Here is a 23,923-nt window from a genome sequence, read left to right as displayed (position 1 = left end):
AGAACATTCTCATGTGAGCCTCAAGATCCTCTATACACTTTCAGCACTCTTTAGATTAATAATTGTACCCTTTAAGCTCCCTTTCCCTCTCCTCCATCTTCTTATTCATACTCTTAATTTCAACCTCAAACTTCAAAATCCGTTCACGTAACTCCACCTCCTGACAGCTGAGGAGGTTTTGTTCTTCTATTGCAATTTGCTCTCTCATCACAAGATCCTGTTCAGAACAGAAAACAGAAAAAAAAACAAAAAACACCAAAACATTATACTTCAGTTCTGGGAGATATAACAAAAATAATTATTATCCAATAAACATTGATAAAAAAAGTAAACATGGGAAGAATTACTGGAAATAGCTGGTAACTGGTGAGTATAAGGGCATTTAACAGCTAAGGAATACAATATACATTGCATAGTTCTAGAACTGTGTCCTTGATATCAGAAATGACCATACAAATCTATAGCAGTAGTGGGCATTTAATAGTTGGTTAAGAAGTGAGGCCGATATAATCACATGACCTAAGCTTAATACAAATGGTAAATATAAACATGTGGAAGATGTATAAGTTGGTGCATATACTTATATACATAACCCACACCTAATGGAAAAACAGAGAAGGCTGTGTTTAATTCTCTGAAGTGCAGCGGGCGTGCTGTGACTACATACAGTTTCGCATCTTTAGAAAATTCTGCTCGACTACATCCTGCATATTACTATGTATCACATATTAATGGGAGGCTCATATTTGAATGAACTTTTAAGTATGCTGTACATCGACCTAAATTAAGCAGCTTTCCAGTTGGTCCCGTTTTCGCCAATCTGTAATTAAAATGTAATCTGGAGACAAGAGTTAATAACCTGGGCTAATGGAATATTCTCTGTATCCTGTCTGAGTAAGCACTGAGAGCAATGTCATTTATCTGTCAGTGCACACACAGGGTGCTCAGTTGTGCTGACACCGACAGGTTTGAAGTGCATTGATATTTTCCCCACCTGTGTTTTTCTGCTTTTATTATTCTTCTTAGAGTTTCATTCCTGGTTGAATGGGGTTGGTGACATTATAATAATACAAAACAGGTAGCAGTTTGTGCAGGTCAACATTTCCCATGCCATATCATACCTCATACTGCTGTTTCAAAGAGAAACATGTCTTTTCTGAAGTCTCCAATGCAGCTTCAAGATGGTTGATTCTTTTGTCGTTTGAAATCGCTTCCTCCTCTAAAGCAAGCTTCGCCCTCATAAGATCATTTCTCTCCTTTTGGGCCACCTCCAGCTGATTCTGTGAAAAAAACTAAAATATAAGAAATCTTCTCTTTCCTACTTTATCGTAGGAATGCACCTTTCCATTATATAACAAACTGCACACGCACTTACCAGTTTCTTATCATTAATTTTTAAGCATATGTAAGTAAATACATGTATGGGATCTATTATCCAGAATGCTTGGGTCCTGGGGTTTTCCAAATAAGGTTTTTTTCAGTAAACTGGATCACTATACCTTAAAGGAAAAGTAACACTAAATTTTTTTAAGTAAAAAATCTATTCTACCCTACTCCAATAATTGCCCTATCCTGCACACAGTTTATTATTTTGAATGCTTTATTAGAAAATACCTGCTAAAACTTTGCTTCCGGTCATTTCAAATACGGCAATATTCCCTCTATACAATCCACCATGCGACGATCCACATCTCCTCCTTGCCCGGCTCCAAAACCGGAAGTCAATTGTTTGCCTGTACAGAAGGAAGGCTAGGAGGAGATGTTGATCGTTGCATAGTGGATTGTGCTGAGGGAATATCTCTGTATCGCCATATTTAAATGACCGCAAGAAAAGTTTTAGACGGTATTTTCTAAAAAAACATTTAAAATAGTAAACTGTGTGCAGGATAAGGCAATTATTGAAGCAGGGTAGATTTTTTACTTAGAAAATTAAGTGTTACTTTTCCTTTAAGACAACTAAAAAAACATTTTGCTACCAACAAAATATTTACCAACATTTACCAGGTACTGTTTTTTTACTACTGGGAAAAGGGAAATTATCCTAAAAAATTGTAATTAACTGCTTAAAATAAACTCCAGGGGAGATAGCCTTTCCATAATTTGGAACTTTCTGGATAAAATATTCCATACCTGTATATTTTATAATGCTCATGTCCTGCATCATCATCATCATCATCATCATCAAGCAATAAGACCCTGAAAATGAACCAGAGAGCAACAGACTATTTTCTAATAGTCTTACTTCACATGACTTTATATTATGGAAGGATTAGAGAACACATGTTATATGAGACTCAACACCTGGGTAATAAGAAAAACCACCTATAAATCGTTATAATAGATAGATTAGTTCTTGGCTTCAAACGGTATTTCTGTCTAGTATAGTGAAAGTTATTATAAGTACTGTACTGATAGCAATTAAGGGAGTTAAAGGGGCAGTTTACCTTCAAAAAACATCTAATTTTCAATTAGTATAGAACAAAAAATTACTGTTTTTAATGTGTCTTTCTAAACTGCTAGAAGGTAATAAATTAGTTGAAAATGTAAAAAAAACGAATATAGTTTCCATAAGAAAGCTGCTGCGTAGACATGGGCACAGGTTACATAGCATGGTAGACAAAAGGCACAGGTTACATAGCAGAATGCAATGGTGTTACATAGTTGAATACAATGGTGTTTCATAGTTGAATGCAATGGTGTTTTACAGAGCTTATCTGTTATCTGCTATGTAACCTGTGCCATTTAGCCCTATTTCAATATGAATAGCTAACCTCATGGCTAGAAAGCAGGTTTGTTTAAAGTTTCTGAAGCAAACACAGTATACGGATTCGGTTCGACCAGGACCGTGGATTCGTGCGAATCTGAATCCTGCCTAAAAAGGCAGAATCTTGGCTGAATACCGAACCAAATCCTGGATTCGATGCATTCCTACTTTTACAAGCGCCGGGGAACAGTATATTATATTTACTTTACTTTAATTACTTTAAAACACACTCGTGTTTTGGTGTTACTGTTCCTTAAAGCAGTATAGCAATGTTACAGGCATCTCTAAAGGTGAATTACAACATTTGGGGCATGATTTAAGATCATATGGAAAGCCAAAACAAGAGGTACAGTTGGGGTATAGTGATTTTCCACTACAAGGAGTGGGGCTCATTATAAACAATGGGCAATTTTGCACCTGGGGAGTAACTCATGGCAAACAATCAAACGGTTGCTTTTATTGATCAACCTGCAGTTGGCTAAAACATCCAATCACTGATTGGTTGCTATGAGTTACTGCCCATAGACAAATTTGGGAAATAAGCTAGTAGGAAGTCACAAATATGAATCTCTTTATAACTGCCATTCTATTTGTCAAAGTCAGAGAATGATCTTCTATCCATACAAATAGTTTAATAAGCACTATTCCCAGTATAACCTTCCATTGTAATCTTTGTACAAAAAGGTTAATCAGCACAGTAGAAGCAATCTTAAATTACCTGAAGGAAAGTGGCCTTTGGGACAACTAAGAGCATATCCAGACAGGAATCTTCATCTTCCAAGGTAACCAGTTCTTCCATAGGCCGTGGTTCTCCAAACACAAAAGGTTCACTACATCCTCTCATACTGCCATGCTGATCCACATAACGAAAGCAGTATTTCTGCTCTCCAGGGCGTGGCAGATAATAGGCTGTTGAAATGAAAAAATACTTTTATACAACAATTCAGCAAACGCTCAACTTTTGGGAAGGGGGGCTCTGGCCTGGGGCACAGAAGTCCCACTGGGATCTGAAAAGAAAAACAGATTCAGAACGTGGATGTAAAGTTGTAAAATAACCATAATAATCATAAAATATTTTTATATATTATGTAATTGTGTTATGTATTTATTATAACACTTGTCCTCCCTGTGTGTAATTGTATATATTGTACTGTGTTGCGTATCCTTGTAGTGCTTTATAAATAAAGTTATACATACATACCAAATTCATCTTTCTCTATTCAGGCATTTGATATATTTAAAAAGAAGTAATTAGTGGCAGGACACAGCCTGCTTATTAGATTCATAAAGACAGACAGATAGAAGGTCCTTGCCTTTCTCATAAGATGCTTGGGGGGGCGCATTTACTCGATGCTCCAATTTTTTAGTTAATTTTTTTTGTAGGGGAAAAGTCAATGGGAGATGTCTCTTTTACAACTGGAAGATATTTCTTTGCGGTTTTAGAGGCTTCTTGTTTTTTTTTACGGTGGCTTTTGTGCAACACTATGAAAAAGCCATAGTTTTTGCATTTTTTTTCGTTTATGCTTTTTTAATTTGGATTTTTTAATAAATGACTTACATTTGTGGAAATGAGCTTAGTTGTGGTTTAAAAAAAAAAAAAAAATAATAATAGTTAAAACATCCTTTACCTGGTTGGATTACAGAACTAAAACCATTAAAAGTAATAATGCTGTAGCTCACTACAGAAAAATCCACTCATTCTCTATTCATTCCTATGGAATTTTTTAGATTGTATTTATAAAATGGTGACTTTCACCTATTGATAAATATGCTTCTACAAATCCCATAGGAATGACTAGAAAAGGAGCTTTAATTTCACAGTATGATAAATCTGTCATTTTGTGCTAAAAATGTGATACAAAATCCTGAGACTCGGTGATGATGCTAAACCCACGCTGGTCGTAGAGGGAATGCTCTCATGCTTAAATTCAGCTCTAGAAGCAGGAAATTGATAAATGACCTTTCCCATAAATGTAAGATGTAAGAACATGATAATTCAGTTGTAAGGTTCCAACCTTGGAATTGGACACTGCAATGAGATGCTGATCTTTCTCCAGAGCTTTCAGGGGGCACAGCCCAGACGAATGTTTCATAATCCCGTATGGATGGAGTGTCCACCTGTTTCATAAAGAGAGTAGGAGACAAGTCTGGAAGATAAATTTATGACGCAGCAAAATAATTATTACAATACGAGAAAACAAGATGGACTTTGTTCCATATTGAGGTGTGTTTTAGCAATATTATTCATAACTTTTAATACTGAGGTTGACCCATTTAACATTTTATTTTCTGACTGGGTACAAGGTCAAGACTCCTTCCACCAAAGTCACCTGCTACTACAGGTGGCTTGTAGGTCAAAACTGAATATTTTTGTTTAAAAAATATTTTAACCCTTTAAGTGCCAGCCGAATTCGTCATTTCGGTTCCCCCCAGTGCCAGACGTTTTTTAAGCATTTTGTACTCATTCGCTTTAACAATGTTTTTTGGTAGGAAAACCTCCATGAAACTAGGGAAATTATATATCGTTTTTTTCGTCACTAATTGGGCTTCGACATACATACCAAATTTTATAACTTTTCTGGAGATATGATGTGTATTTTGGGTGAATTATGTAAAAAAAAAAATAAAATTATGAAAAATTTCTGTATATTTTGAGTTTTTTTTCCATAGAAAAGTTAATTTTACAAACTTTTTTTTGTTGTTTGTAAAAGCCCTGATACTCCCAAGTCCAACGATACCAAATATGTGGTGGTACCCCACAGTTCCTGTCCAGAAGTAACCCCCAAACTAAAGCAATACTTAGTACAATATCACACCAGAACAAAGCAGAAAAGCGCTTGTAACAGTTGATGCAGCATAACTTATATGTAAATCTAAAATATCCCCTCATGTTTGGTATCTTTAGAAACTACAGACCTTCAGGTTTCTAGGTGCAATGTAGTTTTCACTAAAAAGCCAAATACCTTTTGTCAGTGCATTGTGAAATTTGGAAGTTTTTTTGACATTTTTTTTTTTTTCTAAAACGTAAACTTGGACGCATGATCAAATGTGGATTTGACAAAAAAAAATCTCATAAAAATTTTCTAACAAAGGCAAATTTGAAAGACAAATTTCTACTGAATAAAATGATGCCCCATATGTATGGGTGCACATAAAGACATGGGCACCAAACACTCCAAAGCAGGGGCAATGCACAAGGGCAATTACAGCTAAAAATGTGGGTGCTGTGCTCTATGTGCACTACCTGCAGTTTTTCAGTGTTAACCCCCCCTACTTGTGAAATAACCCCCACAAACTATATATTTCTGAAAAGTGCACACCTTCAGCTATTCAGAGACACCACTCTTCTCTTTCTACATGGAAAATTGTGGCCACAGTCCCTTGCAGAAGTCAGCGCATTGGTCAGAAATCAAGGAAAAACCAGATACAAACCTAGATTTCTCCCCAAAATCTCCATGGCAACTACCAAAAACTTACTAAACATCAATCTGCAAGTTCCCCTGAATAAAACGATACCCCATATGTATGGGTACACATAAAGACGTGGCCACCAAATGCCCCAAAACAGGGGCAATGCATAAGGGCAATTTCAGTTGAAATTTTGGGGGCTGTGCTCTATGTGCACTTCCTGCAGTTTTTCAGTGTTAACCCCCCCTACCTGTAAAATAACCCCCACAAACTATATATTTCTGAAAAGTGCACACCTTCAGCTATTCAGAGACACCACTCTCCTCTTACTACATGGAAAATTGTGGCCGCAGTCCCTTGCAGAAGTAAGCGCATCGGTCAGAAATCAAGGAAAAACCAGATACAAACCTAGATTTCTCCCCAAAATCTCCATGGCAACTACCAAAAACTTACTAAACATCAATCTGCAAGTTCCCCTGAATAAAACGATACCCCATATGTATGGGTACACATAAAGACGTGTCCACCAAATGCCCCCAAACAGGGGCAATGCATAAGGGGGGGGCTGTGCTCTACCTGCAGTTATTTAGTCTAAACACCCCCATACCTGTGAAATAACCCCCACAAACTATATATTTCCAAAAAGTGCACACCTTCAGCTATTCAGAGACACCACTCTTCTCTTTCTACATGGAAAATTGTGGCCACAGTCCCTTGCAGAAGTCAGCGCTTTGGTCAGAAATCAAGGAAAAACCAGATACAAACCTAGATTTCTCCCCAAAATCTCCATGGCAACTACCAAAAACTTACTAACCATTAATCTGCAAGTTCCCCTGAATAAAACGATACCCCATATGTATGGGTGCACATAAAGACGTGGCCACCAAATGCCCCAAAACAGGGGCAATGCATAAGGGCAATTTCAGTTGAAATTTTGGGGGCTGCGCTCTATGTGCACTACCTGCAGTTTTTCAGTGTTAACCCCCCCTACCTGTGAAATAACCCCCACAATCTATATATTTACGAAAAGTGCACACCTTCAGCTATTCAGAGACACCACTCTTCTCTTTCTACATGGAAAATTGTGGCCGCAGTCCCTTGCAGAAGTCAGCGCTTTGGTCAGAAATCAAGGAAAAACCAGATACAAACCTAGATTTTGGTCAGAAATCAAGGAAAAACCAGATAAAAAACCTAGATTTCTCCCCAAAATCTCCATGGCAACTACCAAAAACTTACTAAACCTCAATTTGCAAGTTCCCCTGAATAAAACGATACCCCATATGTATGGGTGCACATAAAGACGTGGCCACCAAATGCCCCCTAACAGGGGCAATGCATAACGGGGGGGTTTGCTCTACCTGCAGTTATTTAGTCTAAACACCCCCATACCTGTGAAATAACCCCCGCAAACTATATATTTCCAAAAAGTGCACACCTTCAGCTATTCAGAGACACCACTCTTCTCTTTCTACATGGAAAATTGTGGCCGCAGTCCCTTGCAGAAGTCAGCGCTTTGGTCAGAAATCAAGGAAAAACCAGATACAAACCTAGATTTTGGTCAGAAATCAAGGAAAAACCAGATAAAAAAACCTAGATTTCTCCCCAAAATCTCCATGGCAACTACCAAAAACTTACTAAACATCAATTTGCAAGTTCCCCTGAATAAAACGATACCCCATATGTATGGGTGCACATAAAGACGTGGCCACCAAATGCCCCCAAACAGGGGCAATGCATAAGGGGGGGCTTTGCTCTACCTGCAGTTTTTCAGTGTTAACCTCCCCTACCTGTGAAATAACCCCCACAATCATATATTTACGAAAAGTGCACACCTTCAGCTATTCAGAGACACCACTCTTCTCTTTCTACATGGAAAATTGTGGCCGCAGTCCCTTGCAGAAGTCAGCGCTTTGGTCAGAAATCAAGGAAAAAACCAGATACAAACCTAGATTTTGGTCAGAAATCAAGGAAAAACCAGATAAAAAAACCTAGATTTCTCCCCAAAATCTCCATGGCAACTACCAAAAACTTACTAAACATCAATTTGCAAGTTCCCCTGAATAAAACGATACCCCATATGTATGGGTGCACATAAAGACGTGGCCACCAAATGCCCCCAAACAGGGGCAATGCATAAGGGGGGGCTTTGCTCTACCTGCAGTTTTTCAGTGTTAACCTCCCCTACCTGTGAAATAACCCCCACAATCATATATTTACGAAAAGTGCACACCTTCAGCTATTCAGAGACACCACTCTTCTCTTTCTACATGGAAAATTGTGGCCGCAGTCCCTTGCAGAAGTCAGCGCATTGGTCAGAAATCAAGGAAAAACCAGATAAAAAACCTAGATTTCTCCCCAAAATCTCCATGGCAACTACCAAAAACTTACTAAACCTCAATTTGCAAGTTCCCCTGAATAAAACGATACCCCATATGTATGGGTGCACATAAAGACGTGGCCACCAAATGCCCCAAAACAGGGGCAATGCATAAGGGCAATTTCAGTTGAAATTTTGGGGGCTGCGCTCTATGTGCACTACCTGCAGTTTTTCAGTGTTAACCCCCCCTACCTGTGAAATAACCCCCACAATCTATATATTTACGAAAAGTGCACACCTTCAGCTATTCAGAGACACCACTCTTCTCTTTCTACATGGAAAATTGTGGCCGCAGTCCCTTGCAGAAGTCAGCGCTTTGGTCAGAAATCAAGGAAAAACCAGATACAAACCTAGATTTTGGTCAGAAATCAAGGAAAAACCAGATAAAAAACCTAGATTTCTCCCCAAAATCTCCATGGCAACTACCAAAAACTTACTAAACCTCAATTTGCAAGTTCCCCTGAATAAAACGATACCCCATATGTATGGGTGCACATAAAGACGTGGCCACCAAATGCCCCCTAACAGGGGCAATGCATAACGGGGGGCTTTGCTCTACCTGCAGTTATTTAGTCTAAACACCCCCATACCTGTGAAATAACCCCCGCAAACTATATATTTCCAAAAAGTGCACACCTTCAGCTATTCAGAGACACCACTCTTCTCTTTCTACATGGAAAATTGTGGCCGCAGTCCCTTGCAGAAGTCACGCTTTGGTCAGAAATCAAGGAAAAACCAGATACAAACCTAGATTTCTCCCCAAAATCTCCATGGCAACTACCAAAAACTTACTAACCATAAATCTGCAAGTTCCCCTGAATAAAACGATACCCCATATGTATGGGTGCACATAAGTACATGGCCGCCAAACCTGAAAATGCATAATATTGGGGCTGCACTCTATGCACCCCTTTTTTTTTTGCCTGCACCCGAATGAATGGAATACGCTCGGGTGCAGGCACATGTAGCCGATATACGCATGAAAACGCGTGAGAATGCAAAGTCTCGCGTTTTCATGCGTATATCGGCTACATGTGCCTGCACCCGAGCGTATTCCATTCATTCGGGTGCAGGCACAAGTAGCAGGCGTAGGGCTGAATTTTCGGCAAGCGTTTTTCCACTTGCTGAAAAAATCAGCCCTACGCCATGTGTGGCATCAGCCTAACCCTTGGCAATAGAAACTACCAGAACAATCTTAGCACCTCTGGACCTTTCTAGAACAACTGAAATCAAATGAAGTTAAAATGGAATAAAACCACTAAAAGCAATCAAAGAACAATAATTGCAATGAAATCGGTGATCAGAGCCCTGGATCCACCAATGTCACTGCAAAAGCAACCTTTTTGGGGCACTAAATACACAATAAAGAACAATGCAAAGATAAAACACCATAAAATCAGTAAATTCAAATAAAAACCGCTCAAACCAACAGAAGAACAATTATTGCAATGAAATCGGTGGTCAGAGCCCTGGATCCACCAACGTCACTGCAAATTCAGCACCCAATAGCAATACAAAAGTTATAGTGCAATAGAATAATTCAAAAACAGAAATCAATTATGAAAATGCAAAAAAAACACTAAAATGCAACCAAATAAATCAGATAATTATAGAGCAAGATCAGAAATAAAGTTTTAGTAAAAAAAAAGACTGCCAGAGAAAGCAAAGAAAGAAAGAAAAGAAAAGAAAGAAAGAAAAAAAAAAAAAAAAAAAAGTGTAAGTGTAAGTGTGTGTGTAAGTGTCTGTGTGTGCTTGGGAAAGTTGTAAATAAGTGTGTATGTGTACAAAAGTGTAATAATGACAAAGATAGAAGAAGAAATGGAAAAAAAAAAAAAAAAAATTTAGACAGTTGAGATAGAAATAAGCAAAATAAACAGTGGTTAGAGAGTTGTAGTTCAGCTTACACAATGCAGGCAGGCGATCAGGGCGACCAATCTGGCAGGAAGGCAGCAGGAAGGCAGCAGGGGGGCTCCAGCAGTCTCACGTGGCAGCAGAGTGAAGAGGCGACGGCGGGGGCGGCGACAATTAAAGGGACAGCAGTGGACACGTCATCAATGCGTGTCCACTGCTGTCATTGGCTGAGGACCCGGATCGGCGGCGCTGGGGGACCCGGATCGGTAAGTATGACCTCTTATGCTCGTTGCCTAGGGGGTTGTGCAGGCTTTACAAGCGCTGCGCTGCTTTAAAAGCGAGCGCAGCGCTTGTAAACCCGTTAGTGCTGTAGGACGTAGATTCTACGTTCTATGGCACTTTGGTCCCTTGGTACCTAGGACGTAGAATCTACGTCCTATGGCACTAAAAAGGTTAAAACTACTGTCTCCTTTGAACCTAATAGAAAAATGGCACAGTGGTTTTTGTTTCTATGCCAACAAAAAAATTGCCTTATATGATATGGTCAAGTCAACTTCAAAGCTAGTTACCCTCGGATACAAAGTTACAATAGTTGCTCCCACCACAGTGAAATGCACTAAACAAACACTGGTGAGGGGTCAATGTAACCAGGATGCTATAGGACTACTGGCTGAATATGTTATTCATTTGCAAAGTTAAGATTTGTGGATATGTTTGGGATACTTCTGGAAAGGGATCAGTCCTAAGAAGTTTTCTATCTGGAGAATTCTGTATTGACTAAGGACTTGTATGGAGTTAGGTTTGCAATTGTTTTGCAACTGACATTCAATTTAGTGTGTGGGCCCCTGTCAACACAGCTACAAAACGCTCCAGCAACAAAATGATTGAACTCCCCTTAAAGGAACATATCAGTGCAAAAATTAACCTTGTTAAAATAGATAGACTGCGCAAAATAAAAAATGTTTTCCACATGGTTAGTTAGGCAAAAATGTAATCTATAAAGGCTGGAGTGGGCAGATGTATAACATAATGGGCAGAACACTACTTCCTCCTTCACAGATCTCTAAGATGTTAGCAGTCAATAACCAAATCAGTGACTTTAGGGGGGGGCCATATGGGACATAACTGTTCAGTTAGTTTGCTTCTGAATCTGACCTGCGTGCTCACAAACTAACTGAACAGGTATGTCCCATGTGCCCCCCTAAAGTCACAGCAGGAAGTAGTGTTCTGGCTATTATGCTCACGCTAGCCTTTATGGATTACATTTCTGCCTAACTAACTATATTGAAAACATTTTTTATTTTGTGCAGTCTCTCTATTTTACCCAGTTTCATTTTTACACTGAACTGTTCCTTTAACCCATTGCTGTAGGTCACACAGAGAGATTAGCAGCAGCTAAATGTCCTGGTTTTCTATAGGAAAAGATATTATACCCCACTGAAAAAAACGAGACCTCAAAGGCCTACAGGACTATTCATATTCTCTTACAAAGGTCTTCTAATTGTATTTGTATTATTTGTGAAATCAGATTGGATTGTTTTGTGGAAAGTATGTCTTGACACTATCTTCAAACTTAACACTCATAAACAAGCTCACAGACATAAAGAAATACATCAGAACATCCACTCACTTTAAAGATTCCTATCCAGTCTCTGGTAGAACTCTTTATGCCAAAAGGGATGGTATAATGACACTCCACTTTAGTGTTTGGGATATAGGTATGAGCAACATTCAGAAAGCTGACACCCAATAGAAGCTGAGGTTGGGATATACTGTCCATGATTTTCACTTTCTTACATCTGTAGAACAAACAAAAAAAAAGGTTATGTTATTAATTTGACTTTCATTAAAGGAACAGTAACACCAAAAAATTAAAGTGTATAAAAGTAACTAAAATATAATGTGCTGCTGCCCTGCACTGGTAAAAGTTGTGTGTTTACTTCAGAAAGTCTACTATAATTTATATAAATAAGCTGCTGTGTAGCCATGGGGGCAGCCATTCAAAGGAGAAAAGGCACAGGCACATAGCAGATAACAGATAAAACACTATTGTATTCTACAGAACTTATCTGTTATCTGCTATGTAACCTGTGCCTTTTCTCCTTTTTTCTAGCTTGAATGGCTGCCCCCATGGCTACACAGCAGCTTATTATATAAATTATAGTAGTGTTACTGTAGCAAACACACCAGTTTTACCAGTGCAGGGCAACAGTGCATTATATTTTTATTACTTTAAAGCTCTTTCATTTTTTGGTGTTACTGTTCCTTTAACCACTTTCTAACCACCTTTAGATGGACACATATTAATCAGTACAGGCTAAGGGGCTGATTTACTAACCCACGAACGGGTCGAAATGAGTCCGATTGCGTTTTTTTCGTAAAGATCGGTATTTTGCAATTTTTTCGTATTTTTTGCGATTTTTTCGGCGTCTTTACGAATTTTTCGTTACCAAAACGATTTTTGCGTAAAAACGCGAGTTTTTCGTAGGTATTACGAAAGTTGCGCTTTTTTCGTAGCGTTAAAACTTACGCGAAACTTCGCACCTTTTAAGTTTTAACGCTACGAAAAAGGCGCAACTTTTCGCGTAAGTTTTAACGCTACGGAAAAATCGCAAGATTTTACGCAACTTTCGTAAAGGCTACGAAAAACTCGCGTTTTTACGCAAAAATCGTATTGGTAACGAAAAATTCGTAAAGACGCCGAAAAAATCGCAAAACATACGAAAAAGTCGCAAAATGTTCGTTTTCAAGTCGGAACTTTTCCAATTCGGGTCGGATTCGTGGGTTAGTAAATCAGCCCCTAAGTGTTTACTATTAAAAAAATATGTTAAGTAGAATTCTACAAAATCCAACAGTTCTACAACGTGAACTGTTAAAATATATATTTCTGACTTTCTGTTCCTCTAAATATACCTCCCAACTGTCCAGATTTCACGGGACAGTCCCTCGTTTAACAGCAAAACCCGCAGCCCCAAATAAGATACAAACTTAACTAAAAAGTAGCTTTTGGCAGAGAGCCCAAAAATGATGTAGAGTACTTGCCCTTGAAATATGGAATGCTCTACACCCAGAGGGTCATAGGCGCAGTCATGTACAACCCTAATGATGTTATAACTCACCGCAGTCTTTATGTCAGTAAAAATGCCCATCTATTTCACTGAAATTCCAAGAAAGTATAAATAACAGTATAGCAAGTTGTTGCTCAAATAAGCAGTTGTAGTTAGGTGTTAGGTACTGCAAATGTGTATTATTATCAGCATTCCATGATTTAAAGTCTGTATTAAACTATTGTGTGTGGCAGTCAATCTTGAAGGCATTACGTGACCTGAATATAACACACTAGCATTGTTGGGACATCCAATGATTTCTGTCAGTTTGTGTACAGAGAAACTGGCCAACCTTTGAGGTGTACAGCCCTGCTCTTCTGCATAGTGATCTGTAAATTTAACACAATAAGGGCACCCAAGTTGCAAAAAATCCTTATAGATTGTGGACAAACAGTACCAAGTCCCATGCCAAGAAAAGGACCCAACCTGTCTAAATGTCTAGTTAAAGGCTCCTAAATGATCTCTACAAACAAAGAGAGTACAAGTGTCATATTCATTGCTCCTCTTATTTACATTTATTTTGCTTTAACTAATTTCCCTAATGTCCACATTACAGTAAAAGGATTCCTTTAAAAAAAAAAGACCTGGTGCCTTTTATACAAATACAGGAATAATTATTAGTTTTCCCTTAGGGCACTGGCACACAGAGAGATTAGTCGTTCGCGATAAATCTTTGCTACCGGGAGACTGATCTCCCTGAAATGCTTTCCCACCAGCAAGAATTTGAACCGCTGGTGGGATGGCAACTGTGTCACTTCAGTTTTCTAAAGTCGTCTGAAGTTTCCTCGTGAGACAACTTTGGCAAACCTAAGTGACTCGCATGACATCCCACTGGCTATTCCCATTTTTAGCGGTGGTGTGGCATTTCGGAAAATTAGTCGCCCACGGTAGAGAAGATCTAGTACGGGAACTAATCTACCAGTGCACAAGCAGGGCCGGATTTGTGGAGAGGCCACAAAGGCCCTGGCCTAGGGTGGCAGAAGTTTAGGGGTGGGCATGCTGCCCCGCCGCAACGCAATTTTTAAAGTTTGCTCCCATCCGGAGCAATGGGGACCTCTCCCCTCTGCTCCGTATGGGAGATTAAATGTATGTGCATGCGCACTTGCGCTGGCTGCTGTGGGGGGGGTGGTTTGTGCATGCGCTCGCTGCCGCGGGGGGGGGGGTTGTTCGTGCATGCGCACAGGAGGAGGTGGGGGGGCGACCTACGGGGGTGGCCTTGGGGTGCCCGGATCACAAATCCAGCGCTGTATACAAGTGCCCTTAAGCAGGAAAGTAAAACTCTATGACCTCTATGGGGGGTTGAGAGCCCAGACATCCGCCACATGTGGCCAGTGCTAGGGGTAGGCAGAGGAGGCATCTGTCTAGGGCGCAACTCTGGGGAAGGCACTAGGCACGTACCTCTTCTGCATGTAATCTGCCCTACACTTGAATTAGCGCTCTTCTGCATCTGTACCCAGAGCCACTGTATCAGCCCAGATGCAGGCACATCAAGCAGATTTAAGCGAGAAATGTATACTCACGTGTTTTAGAGTCAAAATCTGCTCTCTATGCCAGCACCTGTGCCAACAGTTGCTTTCAGCTGCCATAGACAGCTCAGTTCCACTAACTGTGGCAGGGACAATCAGCCATAATTAAGGCAGGCAATTTCATAGCTGGTATAAAAATGCAAAAAGAGGATTGGTGGGGAAAGGTAAATGTAGCCAATGAAAAAGTCAAAAAGGCTATACAGCCAACCCGGACTTTGGGTGAAGTGACTTGTCCAACATCACAGGGTACAGCCAGCAGCCAAGGGTGGAATTGAACCCGCGTCTCAGTGGGGGTTGACCCTACTGAGGGCGGATCCCCTAACCACTCGGCTATCTGGGACCTCCCAAGTATAAGAGGATCTGTTCGTTCTCTTGTCTTAGATATGACGGTGATGTCGTCACTGTGTGAAGGAAACATGCAGGGTTAAAGCCGGCTGCACCAAGACCTGTATGAGTAGGGGGACTGTTACATAAGCAGAGAGAATGAATCTGCAAACTGTGCCGCACTATTCATAACATAAAAATAGGCACAACATCGATTTGAAAAGTGTTTGACCTGAAAGCAGGTGCCTGTATGGCTATTCCAGCTGGACCCAATAAAGCCCTATGTGGGTTATATGAGAGACTTTCCATACAAGGCTGGCTGGCCACTCTTATATCATGTATACTAACTGTATAAGCACATCGTTCCACAGTCTTTAAATGTTGATTGCATCAATGTTTTAAACAGGTTTTGTGTCTGTATGTCTATGTATATCCAATAATATATACGTAATTATTATTACTTTTACTTGCATTATATTTTACATTTTGGTCCCAAAGAGGAAACAAAAACTTGGGCTATATTGCAACAAAATGTTATATTTATTTTTGATTATTAAAAGGAGTGTAGGTCGTTTTTTACACACACCTATATTACACCTAAGTATTTGTACTTATGTTACACATGTCAGCGGCAAGGCTTTTACTGTAAATAAGTACGATTCTATTATAGGCACATATATTGTAGTGTCACCCACTGTGACCTACAGCACTTATACTGTATTTGCCTATTTGTGTCTGTAAGTTACCCTCCCATATAGATTGTAAGCTCTACGGGGCAGGGACCTCCATCCTCTTATGCCTTTGACTCTTAACTTATTGCAACTGTATCTCGTATTTATTTGTATTTATTATTATACTTTGTATTTATCTATTATTATCTTAATAACCCCCTGTTTGTATTAATGTATTCTACTGTACAGCGCTGTGTACATAAGTAGCGCTTTATAAATAAAGATATACATACATACATAGGGGAACATTTACTAATCCACGAATCCGAATGGGAAAAATTCGGATTGGAAACAAACATTTTGCGACTTTTTCGTATTTTTTGCGTTTTTTGCGTCGCCGTTATGACTTTTTCGTAAATAGTCGCAACTTTTTCGTAGCCGTTACGACTTGCACGAATTGTTGCAACTTTTTCGTAGCCGTTTCGATTTGCTCGTATATTGTCGCGACTTTTTCGTATTGAGCGCTCGTAAACGGCAGCCAAACCTTTCAGACTTTGCATGATTTTGGAAGCCTCCCATAGGGCTCAATGGCACTCTGCAGCTCCAACCTGGCCCAAGGAAAGTCTCCCATAGGGCTCAATGGCACTCTGCAGCTCCAACCTGGCCCAAGGAAAGCCTCCCATAGGGCTCAATGGCACTCTGCAGCTCCAACCTGGCCCAAGGAAAGTCTCCCATAGGGCTCAATGGCACTCTGCAGCTCCAACCCGGCCCAAGGAAAGTCTCCCATAGGGCTCAATGGCACTCTGCAGCTCCAACCTGGCCCAAGGAAAGCCTCCCATAGGACTCAATGGCACTCTGCAGCTCCAACCTGGCCCAAGGAAAGTCACAATACTGAAGCTTGAATGAATCCGAAACTTTTGTACTCAGCGCGACGGCTACGAAAAAGTCGTAACGGCTACAAAAAAGTCGCGACAATTTACGAAAAAATCACAAAATACCGATCATTACGAAAAAAACGCATTCGGATGCTTTTCAGGCATTCGTGGATTAGTAAATGTGCCCCATAGAGTAACCAAATGCATAAACTTGAGCGCAGAAGTAGAAGTTACATCTTTTATTAACACAGCTCTCCTTACCAAGCCTTTGCCTACCCTGCCACAGACAATCTAATGTGGTGTTGCGCACAGTTTATAGATATTGCCTTGTCACTGGACTGATGCTGCGTCGAGTGCGTGTTTTCAGTCGCCTCAGTGCAGAACGTGTCCTGGGAGCGCAGAAGGCCCGTCACAGATATCTGCTGCGCATTTGTTATCTTTACGGAAAACATGGATAAGTCACTAAATCATTCTCACGTACAAAATCCCATCGGTCCAAACAACCACCCAGGCGAGCTAGAAACTTGCAAACAAACACAATAAAACATTACCTTACCCATAGGCGGAGTATGACTTTTGTGTTTGGGGAGGCTAAAGATGGCCCAGACACAGACTGACCTACAGCTAATGTGACACTTAGTGGATTCGCTGCTGGTGTAAAAAATTAACCTCCCAACTACCTCTTGCCGTTCCCACTGACTCCCAGGGATACTGTGCAAAAGTGCGGGTGGGGGGGATTTTTTTAACCCTAAAATGCTTAGGATGTAAAAGCATTCATATGTGCACTTCTGTTAGGGGTTCTCTATACATTTGTGTTCAGTTAGGTTAAAGGGGTAGTTCACCTTTAAATTAACTTTTAATATGATGTAGACACTGATAGTCTGAGACAATTTGCAATTGGTCCTCTTTTATTTTTAATGGTTTTTCGGTTATTTAGCTTTTTGTTCAGCAGCTCTCCATTTGGTATTTCAGCAGCTATCTGGTTGCTAGGGTCTTATATACCAGGTAGTGGTTTAAACAAGAGATGGGAATATGAATAGTTAAGGGGCCTGCATGGAAAAATAAAACTGTAGCTTCACAGAGCAATACTTTTTGGTCAGTGACCCTCATTTGAAAGCTGGAAAGAGGCAGAAGCAAAAGGCAAATTATTCAAAAACTATATAAAATTAACTAGGAAGACCAATTGCAAAGTTGCTAGGAATAGGCCATTCTATAATATACTACAAGTTAACTTAAAAGTGAACCTCCCCATTAGATGTGTTTAAGTTAGCTTTATAGAAAGTGAGGCAGCAGGTACTGACATCCCAGGCACGTTATATACAGCGAGACACAGACTTTATATACAAAACCAGCACATTATATGCCATGAGGAGCAGTGGGTACTGATGGCAGATATTCAGGCCCTGGCACTATAACACTGGCACTGATACACAGCATTGGCCCCACTGTAACTTACTATAAATGAAAAAAACAATGACAAAAGTAAAAAAAAAATAGAATGTGCAAAAAAACATAACAAATATATAAAAGCACAATGAGCTTTGTCAGGGGGGAAAAATTAACTTACCCTCCATCTGTTAGGGTAGGGGATATTATAAATGTCAGATGACAAAAAACAATTTAATTCCAGCTAGTGGGTCAGTCTTTAGAACATATACAGTATAGTACCTGTGGGATGAAAACTGCAGCAAAGTTCAAAGCTGGTTCATGGGTAAACTTACAGTCTGCAGATTCTTCTTTTTTAAGGCTTCATTTCTGCAGTGTGCAAAATTTCCCGATCCCTGTCTGCATCTGTGTCTTGATTGGTCAATTTTACTGTCTGTCAAGAAAGCTGTGCTCTGATTGGAGAATATACAAGAAGAAAGATCCAATCAGAGCACAGCTGATTAGAGCATAACACGGAGCTTGCAGGGACAGGAGAAGATTTGCAGCACAGCGCAGAAACAGAGCCAGGTTTTTAATTTTATTTTTAGGGTGCCAGAGCAGGTTTGGGGAGGCTTAGCCTCCCCTAGCCTTATTGAAAATCCGCCTATGACCTTACCCTCGCACTCACAAATCAGCTGTTCCAAAACAACTACGGGTTTGCGTGGTGCAAGCTGGGAAATGTAGTGCGGATGCAGGCTGCGGAGAGGGAGAAACCAGGCGAGAGAACTACAACACCCAGAGAGCGCCACGCCTCCTACAAGGACTGTTGCTACGGGTTACGCAATGAAAATCATCTCTGGGGGCGTGTTCTGGTTTCAAAGTCAAATTTGGCGTACGGGAAGCTGCCCTCGAAACCCCCGAGGTGGTGGGTAGAATATTTTTTATGATGAGTGCAGAGTTTGTCCTGTCCCTCCTCGTGGAGAAAAACTAGTTATTGTTAGACTGCTGCTACGTGATAGTGTTTAAATAATAGGGCAGGCCTTTAAACCTTGTTCTACAAGCAGGTCCCGTCTATTTTATCGTTCAGACTGAGGGCATGGTGCCCTATCCATATGTTTAGTACAATGTCCAAAGTGGAAAAGCGCAGTTGCTGGGATGGCATTGCCTTTTAAATGGCGGCTCGTGCCTAATCTCAAACTAAGCTGTCATTAATTAAACAGAAAATATTTTCACCATTAGATTCTAGGCTGTTTGTACAGGCCTGGTGATCGTAGCATTGGCCATTGCATTGTTTTTAGGCTAATGGCATTTTCTCAGCTGGAATTTAGCTCTGACTTCACTGGGATCCACCCAGCGCTACAAAAATGTGCATTACAACCTTTTGTACGGACAACAAGCACTTGTAATAGTGTCATTAGATGATTCCAATCAAGATCAATAGGAGACAGGACTTGGTGTCAGGTGATTGTTTGCGGATGTATTCTAGCTGTGTGCTATTTATTTTATTGTTGAAGCAGGCAAAGGAGTTCCAAGCCGGAGTATGCTACATTTTAACTAGGAGCTCAGATAGAAGGTATTTCATCCTTCTTTGCCTTCTGGGACAGTGGCTTTGACTGGAGTATATATAGAACCCCTGCTTAGACTGTAAGCTCTCTGGGGGTAAAACTAGGCAAGGCTGCTTATACAGGTAGGGCTTTATAAATAAAGGCATACATATATAAATATAACTCAATATTTTATTAGCATGTAGAGAGATATTTTACAGTTTATTTTTTACTGTGCATGCTACACGGGGTGCTTACTGATCCTGGCAAAAAAAACAAAAAAAAAATGGTCCAGATTTGGCTCAGGATACAGCCAGATCTTAAAATTGACATCACTGAAATCTCTCTCCCCTTCCTGTAGGCTGCAGGAAGTGTGACTGAGTAAATATGTGATTAGGTGAGCCAAAAGTGTGGCGTTTTTACTAAACAATAGGAGGACTATTGGGCAGTATGCTTTTTAAATTTTGACTTGCATTCTCCTTTAACAAATGGATCTGGATCCAAATCTCAGTATCGCTGCTGATTCAGATAAAATGTCCTTCTATATAAATAGGTACAGTGGATGCAACTCCAATATGGATTCATTATATTATAGTTGGGATCAAGTACGTGGTACTCTTTTAGTGCTGGGCGGTATACCGCCATATACCGAATACCGTTTTTTTAAAAAAAACTGATATTAATTTTTGAAATACCCCCATACCGGTGTAGTTTGTGTTGCGCCCCGTGCATACGTGACGTCAGTACGCACCAGAAGCGGCACGGACCGCATCGCTAGCCATACCACCCAGCACTACTTAGAACCCACCAAGCTGAAAATCCCTCAAAATACCCTCAAATCCACCACCTTCCTTCCTTGTACTTTGCACCATGCACCCTATACAATGCTACAAGAGTGACTGACTACTTGTATTTCACCCCACAGCATCCAATCACTCCACCTTGCCCAGACATAGCCAGTAATAAACTAAGGTTTCACATAAACTGCTAACAAGACAGAATTTATCTGCAATGTCTGAATAAAATTGATAGTAAATATATACAAATGACAGGGATATGTGTAAATTCATTTATTTAAATTAAAGAAACCCCCCCCACACTGGAGACAAATTCTTATACTGAAAGCTTGCATCTCCAAACTTGAATTCACTGTGTTCGAACTCATTCAGCCTTGGGATGTGGATCTTGCTTAGTATAGCACATTTTTAAGAGCGTTCTGTGGCCACCAAAAAAAATACCGTCAAATACCGTGACACCGATATAATTTTGAAAAATACCGTGATATAAATTTTTGGTCATACCGCCCAGCACTATACTCTTTTATTATCTTGAAGAACAAGGAAATCATTTTTAAAAATGTATTTAAGTAATTCAGAGCTTTCTGGATAACAGGTTCCCAGATAACGGAAAGAGGGGGCCACATTGCTAGTACAGAGTCAAAAATCCGATTTAAAGCTACCAGGAGTGGCTTCTTGCAGGCTTATGGCAGCAGCGCCCCTGTCTTCAGGATATCCAGCTATTGCTGATCTGCAACTGCTTTCAGTCTCTTACTGCCATTGGCATTGGTCTGATATCTAGTGGGCTCTCATAGTTATATCACAAGCATCAGGGATGTGTATCAATTGACTTTTTATTGCCAGTGGAAAGAAACAGATTTTTCCTGTGACTTTCAGCTGCCATAGACAGCTCAGTTCCACTAACTGTGACAGGGACAATCAGCCATAATTAAGGCAGGCAATTTTATAGCTGGTATCAAAATGCAAAAAGAGGATTGGTGGGGAAAGGTAAATGTAACCACTGAAAAAGTCAAAAAGGCTATACAGCCAACCCGGACTTTGGGTGAAGTGACTTGTCCAACGTCACAGGGTACAGCCAGCAGCCAAGGGTGGAATTGAACCCGCGTCTCAGTGGGGGTTGACCCTACTGAGGGCGGATCCCCTAACCACTCGGCTATCTGGGACCTCCCGAGTATAAGAGGATCTATTCGTTCTCTTGTCTTAGATATGACGGTGATGTCGTCACTGTGTGAAGGAAACATGCAGGGTTAAAGCCGGCTGCACCAAGACCTGTATGAGTAGGGGGACTGTTACATAAGCAGAGAGAATGAATCTGCAAACTGTGCTGCACTATTCATAACATAAAAATAGGCACAACATCGATTTGAAAAGTGTTTGACCTGAAAGCAGGTGCCTGTATGGCTATTCCAGCTGGACCCAATAAAGCCCTATGTGGGTTATATGAGAGACTTTCCATACAAGGCTGGCTGGCCACTCTTATATCATGTATACTAACTGTATAAGCACATCGTTCCACAGTCTTTAAATGTTGATTGCATCAATGTTTTAAACAGATTTTGTGTCTGTATGTCTATGTATATCCAATAATATATACGTAATTATTATTACTTTTACTTGCATTATATTTTACATTTTGGTCCCAAAGAGGAAACAAAAACTTGGGCTATATTGCAACAATATTTATTTTTGATTATTAAAAGGAGTGTATGTCGTTTTTTTACACACACCTATATTACACCTAAGTATTTGTACTTATGTTACACCTGTCAGCGGCAAGGCTTTTACTGTAAATAAGTATGATTCTATTATAGGCACTTATATTGTAGTGTCACCCACTGTGACCTACAGCACTTATACTGTATTTGCCTATTTGTGTCTGTAAGTTACCCTCCCATATAGATTGTAAGCTCTACGGGGCAGGGACCTCCATCCTCTTATGCCTTTGACTCTTAACTTATTGCAACTGTATCTCGTATTTATTTGTATTTATTATTATACTTTGTATTTATCTATTATTATCTTAATAACCCCCTGTTTGTATTAATGTATTCTACTGTACAGCGCTGTGTACATAAGTATCGCTTTATAAATAAATACATAGGGGAACATTTACTAATCCACGAATCCAAATGGGAAAAATTTGGATTGGAAACAAACATTTTGCGACTTTTTCGTATTTTTTGCGATTTTTGACGCCATTATGACTTTTTCGTACATTGACGCAACTTTTTCGTAGCCGTTACGATTTGCTCGTGTATTGTCACGACTTTTTTGTATTGAGTGCTTGTAAACGGCAGGCAAACCTTTCAGACTTTGCATGATTTTGGAAGCCTCCCATAGGGCTCAATGGCACTCTGCAGCTCCAACCCGGCCCAAGGAAAGTCTCCCATAGGGCTCAATGGCACTCTGCAGCTCCAACCTGGCCCAAGGAAAGTCTCCCATAGGGCTCAATGGCACTCTGCAGCTCCATCCCGGCCCAAGGAAAGTCTCCCATAGGGCTCAATGGCACTCTGCAGCTCCATCCCGGCCCAAGGAAAGTCTCCCATAGGGCTCAATGGCACTCTGCAGCTCCAACCCGGCCCAAGGAAAATCTCCCATAGGGCTCAATGGCACTCTGCAGCTCCAACCCGGCCCAAGGAAAGTCTCCCATAGGGCTCAATGGCACTCTGCAGCTCCAACCCGGCCCAAGGAAAGTCTCCCATAGGGCTCAATGGCACTCTGCAGCTCCAGCCTGGCCCAAGGAAAGTCTCCCATAGGGCTCAATGGCACTCTGCAGCTCCAACCCGGCCCAAGGAAAGTCTCCCATAGGGCTCAATGGCACTCTGCAGCTCCAGCCTGGCACAAGGAAAGTTTCCCATAGGGCTCAATGGCACTCTGCAGCTCCAACCTGGCCCAAGGAAAGCCTCCCATAAAGCTCAATGGCACTCTGCAGCTCCAACCTGGCCCAAGGAAAGTCTCCCATAGGGCTCAATGGCACTCTGCAGCTCCAACCTGGCCCAAGGGAAGTCTCCCATAGGACTCAATGGCACTCTGCAGCTCCAACCTGGCCCAAGGAAAGTCACAATACTGAAGCTTGAATGAATCCAACACTTTCGTACTAAGCGCGATGGCTACGAAAAAGTCGCGACAATTTACGAAAAAATTGCAAAATACCAATCATTACGAAAATAACGCATTCGGACGCTTTTCGGACATTCGTGGATTACTAAATGTGCCCCATAGAGTAACCTAGTGCATAAACTTGAGCGCAGAAGTAGAAGTTACATCGGTCATTAACACAGCTCTCCTTACCAAGCCTTTGCCTACCCTGCCAC

General features: G+C 40.6%; 1 protein-coding gene across 4 annotated transcripts in view; it reads right to left on the bottom strand.

Moving 5' to 3' along the window:
- The window catches only part of calcoco1 (calcium binding and coiled-coil domain 1), a 299,644-nt gene that overhangs the window by 20,719 nt on the left and 255,002 nt on the right, over positions 1-23,923 (bottom strand). For 2 of the 4 annotated variants that reach the window (XM_031897196.1, XM_031897195.1), the window contains 5 exons: positions 12,031-12,199; positions 4,780-4,882; positions 3,483-3,673; positions 1,122-1,280; positions 69-217 (listed from right to left, as the gene is read on the bottom strand). In XM_031897196.1, the coding sequence (XP_031753056.1) occupies positions 69-217; positions 1,122-1,280; positions 3,483-3,673; positions 4,780-4,882; positions 12,031-12,180 (752 nt within the window). In that variant the 5' untranslated portion in view covers positions 12,181-12,199. The other 2 variants (XM_004911937.4, XM_004911936.4) reach the window with 2 other exon arrangements.

This window comes from Xenopus tropicalis, chromosome 2 (genome assembly GCF_000004195.4).
Source record: "Xenopus tropicalis strain Nigerian chromosome 2, UCB_Xtro_10.0, whole genome shotgun sequence".
NCBI classification, from domain to species: Eukaryota; Metazoa; Chordata; class Amphibia; order Anura; family Pipidae; genus Xenopus; species Xenopus tropicalis.
This window is presented reverse-complemented; position numbering and strand designations above follow the sequence as displayed.